The following is an 8,695-nucleotide window of genomic DNA, read 5'->3' as shown; positions in this document are numbered from 1 at the left end:
TACATGTATGTATGTATTCATGTAATGTATGTATGTATGTATGTATGTATGTATGTACGTATGTATGTATGTTTGTATGTATGTATGTATATATATATGTTTGTATGTGTGTGTGTGCGTGCGTTTGTATGTGTGTGTGTGCGCGCGTTTGTGTATGTGCACGTGTGTACAGATATTGGAAAATACATAGTATACTTATATAAACAAATATATATTTCCACTCGTACAAATTGATTTGAATATTGTCGCATGTACGTCTTATATGTAATTACATATAGCCGTACTAGTGAAATAATTTATTAAAAGATGATATGTAAATATACACGACATTATCATATCCATCATTTACAATGAGATTACGAACGTCTTCATACAAATATCGCTGGATGTTTAGTGTTATAGTAAAAACCATATACTACATACCTTACCAGAAGGAACTGTTTGCGTGCCCAAGAACCTAAAACGCTAGTCAAATATGAACACTTACAGATCTTGTGTTGTTGCGCATACCCTTCTCACACAATATCTCTGAAGTAGATATGCTGATTTCAATATGTAGTCCAGTCGTGCACAAGGTTCGCACTTGTAGCTCGCTATATAGAATAGGACTATAACTATTCATGTGTTGTACGCATAGTTGTTGCGCATACCCTTCTCGCGCAAATATATATATATCTCCAAAGTAGACATGCTGATATCAATAGTCCAGGCGAGAATTTTCCAAGACTATGAAAAAATTCTCTATTTTCTTTTTTCAAAAATAATAGATATGTACAGACTAGTAGACTACAGACATAACTACGGTAACCGACTATAGAGGCTATGATTTACGTTGCCATCTGGATTTGGGTCTCTGCTAAAAAATAAATTTACGATTGTCGTCGGAAGAAACCTGATTTCTTCTCGCGACGGTGGACCTTGACCGCCTGACGCCGACGGGCCTGATCACCTGATGGCCTGATCCAGCGGGCCATGTGATTATATTTTATTTATGTAAATATGTCACACAAGTTTAAACTTTAATAAACACCAAAACATTTGATTTTTTTTTAAAAAGATAAATACGTACCGTTCAAATTTCATTTTTCAGAAGGCTATGTCATAGCCTTCTGAAAATTACACAAAGGCTATGGCTATGTCCGAAATAATGAATATCAACAATACTCCGCGGTCAACTCCGCACCAGTGAAAAAAATCTGGAAAATATTTAATATTTTTCAAAATTTTGTTTTGTTTTGTTTTTTGTTTAACACCCCATCCATAGACTGAGGGGACTCGATTTTAAAGAACCAACCCTAATTCACTACATCCGATTTTGGATATAGTCACAATTTTATTTTTTAGACTTTTTCTAAAAACATTTCAAAAGAATTTTGTGAAGGAGTCAAGTTGATAGGTCTACTGGTTCATACAGTTATGTATCGATTTATGAACAGGATTGTGCACTTTTCGACCATGTCAAATCTTCGATTTCCAGGTCGCGTATTAGCAGTTTGAACCTTCTAAGGGTTCTAATATATAATAAATACAAGTGTTATTAGTTCTGAAATCATCCTTGTGGTATAGAAGGCTTATTATGCTTGCTCAAAATCACCATTTACGTGCTTGCGTGTCCATCATTGACATCCATTTGGTGTGCATATTCAATTATATGTTTTCAATATGATTTTCAGACCTTTGTTATATCTATATAAGCATAATTAAACCATAATAATGTTATTTTAATCGTTTGTAGGTGAATAAGTAGTGAATTCTGGCAAAAAGTTCAGGAAATGAGATTCATCGTGCAATCGATGGCATCAAAGATGTAAACACACTTTTTCTCGATTTTAGCAGCTGTAGCTTGCATTACGGTTATAAGAATGCATATACGATATTGTTTTGACACTAATTGTACGCGACAACTTTGAAACTTTACTAATTATGCATATTTAGACCCAATAATCGCGTTTTGGAGGTTTCCGATGTAGTGTTAGACTCCTAAGCATAGGTGTTCTACTTGTACTACGGCCTTGGCGCCTTCACAGATCATTTACGAAATACTTTATCTTGAAATATGCCACACACAAAAAAATATTGGGAATAAATTGAATTCCAGATTTAGTAAATCAGGAACGCTTTTTTATTTTTGGCCCTATTATATCCCCTTAGTACACGGATGGGGTGTTAAAAACAAAACAATGTATAGGGTTTTCTGTTCAATTTTCAGAAGGCTATGTGTTTTCAGTTTTCACAAGGCTATGGTGTGGTCACTGGTCGCTCACTCACTTCACTGTGTTGTCTCTGTCTCCAACTCTCCATCGTTGGTCTGATTTGTCCATTTTGTTGTTTTTTTTAAACAAACAACAATTATAAATAAATGCCATAGGTAATATTTGACATTCCTGGAGTCTGGACTCTGGAGGGTTGCTACATATCTGCTCGTCTACGTGATTCCGTCCTCCGTCCTCCTACATACGAGTCCCACGGTCCTACCGCATGTGATATTTTCAAATACATATGTACATAATACGAGTGACGACTGACGACTGACGACAACTGTCGAATGACGATGACAAAATATCAATCACGTTGGCGCCAAAATATTCATTATCAGTTGATCTAAATATAAAGTTAAACGCTAATATAACTTAAACCCTAAAACGATAATTTATTATTTATATACTCTATTTTAAAAAAGAACAAAATACACTTGACCTCTTTTGCGATTTGTCTCGATCTTCGGGATCATTCCAGTAATCCAGTTGCTACTTGCTAGACTGCTAGTTGCTAGTGATGTGATATAAATTACGGCAAGGGTTTTACTTTTTAGGGACAGTTTTGTTTTTGTTCTATGTATTTTTTTATGTAAAAACAAATGACGGTTCTGAGTTCCAGTCTTCCAGACTTCTAAAGTTCTAGACCAGCACTACCCGTCCACCAGTAGTTCACGACTGCACGAGTTTGAACTTTGACGGTTGACCGTTTGAACTTTGATATAAAATTTCTTTCATATTTCCTATGTAAGTTTTGGTACGTTGTGGACTTGAGGTATTTCGATTTTTTTAATTTTTCTCCCTCACAGGGCACAGGCGCTCACAGCGACGCAGCGACACAGCCTCACACCTCTACTATGTACACTACTAGCTAGTAAATAGCTAGAGAGAGTAGCTCTATCTCTGAGTACTGACTTCACTACTGAGTAGGAGCATATTTTATTGAACATCCGCTAAGCAAAATTGGGCTCTCGGAGACTCGGACTCCCGTTCAAATTTGAAATTTTCAACTACATACCAGGTCCCGGGCCCCCGGAGGATGACGGGGATGTCAACGACGGCGGATGGATTTTTCTGCACATGATATTCCCATTAAAAGCTCCGCTTATTTTTTTAGGCGCAAGAATAGTGGTGCAGCTTTTGTTGACGCTTGAAATTTGAATGTATTTACAAACAATAAAGGCATGACATTGCTACATCGAGGATCGGTTCAGGTTGTGATCAACGACATGTTCATCGTTTAGATAAATATAATGATATCGTATAATAAATTGCTAGCGAGTCAAACACTTTTAACGTATCCACGTACCCACAAGGTTTTCACTTTTCAGGTTTCTTGCATTCACTATATATACTCGAGTAGTGTAAGTAACTTTTATCACTACAAAATCGAAATCGTTCTAGAATAAATAAATAATAAAGTACCGCAAGTATGATAGAAAAAATATACAAAGCACCCGCCTATCATCATGTAGATCAGAGCGAATCGGACTGCATGAAAGGCAAGCCGTATGATACCGCTAATGAAATTTGCGAACCAATCGTTCCAGATGCTCCAGATATGTCGGTAGAAACTGCAATTAATATGGCAAATACACTACGAACCACGCTCTCATCATCTTCGATCGCACCTGTAGTACTTATACCAGGATTTCTCATGTCGGGCGAGTTTTTCTGGTTCGATGCGCTCAGTCACCATAGCAAAATAATAGCGGCCCAGGTCGGCGGCGCTAGTTCTCTGCACGATCGCGCCTGTGAGTTGTTCTATCAGTTAGTTGGAGGGCGTGTGGACTACGGTGAAGAGCATTCGAAGACTTGTGGACATAGCAGATACGGTGCGACATTCGAGAAGGGCTTGCATCCGCAATTCTCAGCCGAAAATCCCATCCATTTGATAGGATACAGCTTCGGTGGACCTACGGCACGAGTGTTTCAGCAATATCTGCACGAGAAACGTTTCACAGGTTATAGCAATACCGATGCGAGTTGGGTAAGAAGTTTAACAACAGTATGTGCCCCTCACAACGGCACTACTGCGGCACATTCCGTTGGTGGACTACGGATTGGAGAGCAAGGCGTGACAAAGCCATTCAGAACGGGTTGGCTGGCGACAAAGCTTGTGCATGCCTATGACTGGCTAGATATCTCGTTTCTCAAAGATCGTGTGTTTCATCCCCGGCTTGAGCACTGGGGATATCAACGTCGAAATGCGACTTCGCTTTGGGATTCTTTGAGTAAATTGGCTACAACCATGTATAAGAGTCCTTTGGTAGCTCCGCATGGTGACAATGCGGGTGATGATTTATCGCCGGCTAAGATGATGAAGATCAACAAGACCATGGAGGACACTTTCCCTTGCACGTATTACTTGAGTTTTACGGCACAGAGTACCACTGGCTCCAGGTGGTGGTCTCGTCACCTGCCTTCATGTTTCTCCTTTATGTGGTTATCGTCCGCGGTTATGGCAACACGAAAATACACCACAGAACAGCTGCAGATGATGTACGCACACGCTGATTTCGGTAGCAATGAAAAGCTTGGTATCTTACGAGAAGGACTTTATGCTAACGACGGATTAGTGAACGTTGCTAGCCAGGGGCATCCCGGCTTGTGTTTCAATCACCCGAGTAGATCGCGCCTCCAAAGCGAAATTCTCAATGAATTGGTATTAGATAGGAATCCATGCCCGGTCACAGGAAAAATCAAGAGTACAGAGAGTAAGTGTGTTCACAGGCATTCGTTAGCAGAGCATATAGCTGAAGAAGGAACACTATCTAAGGGAAAGTGGTACGTAAGCGATCTTTTGAATTATGATCATGTCACCCTACTGACGATGCCAACGTGCAGAAAGAGGACCAGTGCGTTCTTTATGGAACTGTACGAATGTCTGCGGATGCTGCCAGAATCACTGCAGCTCGTAGAAGATAGCGAGGCAGCATAGTGTGTTTGTGAATAAAGTTTATTGGGGCTGTCAGTGTCAGTCCCTGTTTAATTTGAATGCTTCATTGTTAAAATACAGAGCTATGAAAGCTTACGTTTTTACAGCCTTCGATCTGTATGATATCAGCGGCTACGATATATATACTATATATCTATAGGCTTACATAGTGCAGACTTGTCGAAATCGGGAAAGCTCTTCGCACAGAATCACGTGTATATGAAGTAATCCAACTCTCGCTACTCGTGAAGGGCGCGGGATGGTGAATTCATAGGTCTATAATATTCCAGTGTTTCTTAGCAGATAGACATTTTCGGAGTGGGCCTGCTACCATGCAAACCAGGGTGGATGGTTCAGGCGTGTATAGTTCTGGTACTGTAACCTAAAAACCGGATTCAAAATAGAACCCAGATGTCACGATAAGATATCATATATAGATATTGCATTCAGCCTGAAATTTAATTAAACCCAGGTGGTGCCTTGTGTTTTATCGTCACTTCCCTCGTACAACCAGCTTGTTAAAGCACCACGTAGTGCATCTCGCGTAGCACTTCTCAAAAGCATCGCACATAAGAGTTTGACCTCACCTTTCTTTTATACTGCTAATAAAATCCCATCGTCTATTATGAATGCTCAGGTACGACACTACTTGAATTTGCGCTTTATTTTTCTTTCTTTTTTTGTGATGTAGCTTGTAGCGGTCATCTCAGCCAACGGGAGTTCTATATCGGCGTGGTGGTGCCAGTACCGGTATCTCTCCCAGTGTGAAAGCGGATGCGTCGAAGGCCTCTGCGTCCTCCTCGGTGATTTCTGTATGCAGGTAGACAGGTAAAATGTGTTTTTTTTAAGTTGTGATCGAATGGGCATGATAAAGTTCTGAGTCAGTTATAGCATACCATAAAGGTACGCATCCCGATGGAAGTCCTGTGTCTGAATGTGAACCTAAAGAAAAATTAGTACAATGCTGGTATTGGAACATATCTATATACAGTGAAATTGGCGATTGCAAATGAGTTTATGGAGGCTAGGTTAATTTGCAATCGATATAAAATGCAAGAACGGTGGAGATTAGCATACAGCACACCACGCACGCTAAAATGGGTTCGCTGTATAGATTGTGATATAGCTAAACATCTGCGGTGACATGGGAAAGGGGCACAGAAGACCGCAACTGTGAATAGTTCACAATCACTTAGAGAAATGTGTTCGTCAAGAAGAGGACCGCGCATAATAGAATCACATATATATTATATATCAATACCTAAATCAGGCTCATGGTCCGTAACATCTTCTCGTCCAAAATTCGTCTGGCCAAACCCTCCACCACCCCCACCCCCACCCCCACTGCGGCCAAAGCCACCGCCACTATTCCGACCGAACCCTCCGCCCGTTGAAGGTGTGCCAAAGCCACCTGTCGTACTACTGGTCTGACCAAATGCCGTCGTTTGGGCAGCACCCGTAGCACCAAACGCACTGCTTTGGCCAAAGGCACTGCCACCGCCACTGTGAGCGAGTGGATAAAATGATGGTGATGGTGACACGGTTAGTGAAGAATGTAGATTTGTGAGTAAATATAGGTATGTGGGTCGTTCACTATACAGACCGGGACAATCCGATGCCACTTGTCTTGTACTTGATATATAGTGTGCGAATGGGGATATGAAACCAGCAAGTGGAAAGAAATGAATCGGTGGTGATTATCAATGTAAGGTATATATACATAGTGTAAGTGTGACAGTGTCAAACGAAAGCATCGTTGGCCTTTATGGGCTGGTCCATTAGCCGTACAGGTATGCCGGTATGCAGGTGTTCGTATTGGATAATACATGTACCTTGACTTCCCAAAGCCACCTCCTTTCGGCTGTCCAAACGCTGACGTCGTGGGTGCGTTCGTGTCCGCCCCACCAAACGCAGAATTTGGAGCTTGCGCGCCAAAAGCAGACGAATTACCGAATGCGGACGATGAACTATTGTTAGAGTTGCTAAAAGCGGTACATGTACTCGGCTTGCCAAAAGCAGAGGTTGTAGTACTACTCCCGAAGGCACTTGCATTATCTTTGGCATTTCCAAGTGCGGAAGTGTTGTCGAATGCAGTAACATTATTACCACCACCGCCAAAGGCAAAGTTGCCGCCGGATGTTCCAAATGCGGAAAGTGCACTCGCATTGGTACTGGCATTGTTTTCGAAAGCGGACTGTCCGAAAGCGCTACTCCCCTTAGAGGCCTGGATTTAAACGAGGTGCATTCAGGCAAATGACTGAGACACGTACGCGCATGTACCATGGGAAATTGTTAAGGGTACGGATACGTATACTTTTTAGGCAAAAGTATATATCACTTTGTGGAAGGGTGCAGACAAGGCGCAAAACATACACACATCCATATATGTTTAGGGGATCAGAAGGCAGATTTGTGTGTGCACACCACTGTGAGACATGATATTGTAGACGCTTCCTTTCAATCGTAACAAATCACTCATCAAACACTGCATTGCAAAACCCGAGCCCTGATTATTAATATAGATATGGAGGCAGATATCAGTACAGATATAGATATAGATACAGACATAGCTATATATATAGATGTATGAATATAAAGGTACATATCAGATATAACTATTTCATATATGTAGAAAGGATGTTGCGTGAATTGTGAAAACCCCCTTTTTGCGATAACCCAAATCGTTAAGCTGAATGAAACTGTCTATGAAATGATAAAAGGACCAGCGAGATGAGCTGATCTGTAAAACAATCAATGTTAGGGCAAGCGAGTTTTGCAGGTCAATACTATAGCGATCAATAATTCAGCGAAAAAATCAAGACAATGATTGTGAATCCATTGAAATATCAGTATGGGCACAGTAGCCATCTACATTTTCCCACAAAGACCCTCTAATACACCCCAGTAGAGGCTGACCCAACAGCACATGCAAAGGCACGCATAATCACAGTCACACTGCACAACTCTCGTATGCCTTATCCAACACACATGCATGTCCACACAACACTATTCGCAAAAGTGTCGACAGAGCACTATTTCCGCGTCACTTTCGGATGCGATTGTGTTAGCTCGTATATGGCTCTACACTCGATACGTGAATGTATGCAGACTACTGTGGCATCGTCATAGACATGTACTTTCACGGTATATACACACACATACCAAACGCGTGTGCGTTCACTACACACGTATACGTTAAAAATGCGTGCTCTCTCATTACACCATAAATGTACACCGAAATCATGCACCTTTATTAGACATACACGCGACACACACGCGAGCATTGCACTACAGGCGTCTTAGTGCTTTCATTACACGTACGTTTGTGACCCCAAAAGCACTACTTGTGGATGTCTGTCCGAGCGCTGATGTTGCGGATGGGGTCCCAAAAGCGTTCGTCGTCCCGGTATTGGTACCGATATTGCCAAAAGCTGTTACTGTACTCCCACCTGATCATGAAGGGTTTGGTTTAGGGTTTTATGATTTATATATAAAATATATA

The 8,695-nt window shown here is 41.2% G+C and overlaps 2 protein-coding genes across 2 annotated transcripts; one reads left to right on the top strand and one right to left on the bottom strand.

The window, feature by feature from the left end:
- Nucleotides 1-3,059: 3,059 nt before the first annotated feature.
- Nucleotides 3,060-5,808, top strand: SARC_11093 (hypothetical protein). Its single transcript, XM_014294832.1, has one exon. It carries the CDS (start codon nucleotides 3,688-3,690, stop codon nucleotides 5,194-5,196), a length of 1,509 nt encoding a protein of 502 aa, XP_014150307.1. The 5' UTR covers nucleotides 3,060-3,687; the 3' UTR covers nucleotides 5,197-5,808.
- Nucleotides 5,809-5,850: 42 nt separating this feature from the next.
- SARC_11092 (hypothetical protein) lies at nucleotides 5,851-8,643 on the bottom strand (the record flags this gene model as incomplete). The annotated part of the gene is made up of 4 exons (XM_014294831.1): nucleotides 5,851-6,003; nucleotides 6,455-6,696; nucleotides 7,026-7,417; nucleotides 8,515-8,643. Coding segments are annotated over 4 exons (867 nt in total), but the record flags the coding sequence as incomplete, so codon positions are not given.
- Nucleotides 8,644-8,695: the final 52 nt, after the last annotated feature.

This window comes from Sphaeroforma arctica, assembly GCF_001186125.1.
Source record: "Sphaeroforma arctica JP610 unplaced genomic scaffold supercont1.1524, whole genome shotgun sequence".
NCBI classification, from domain to species: Eukaryota; class Ichthyosporea; order Ichthyophonida; genus Sphaeroforma; species Sphaeroforma arctica.
Note: the sequence above shows the minus strand (reverse complement) of the source record. Positions and strands in the feature narration are given on the sequence as shown.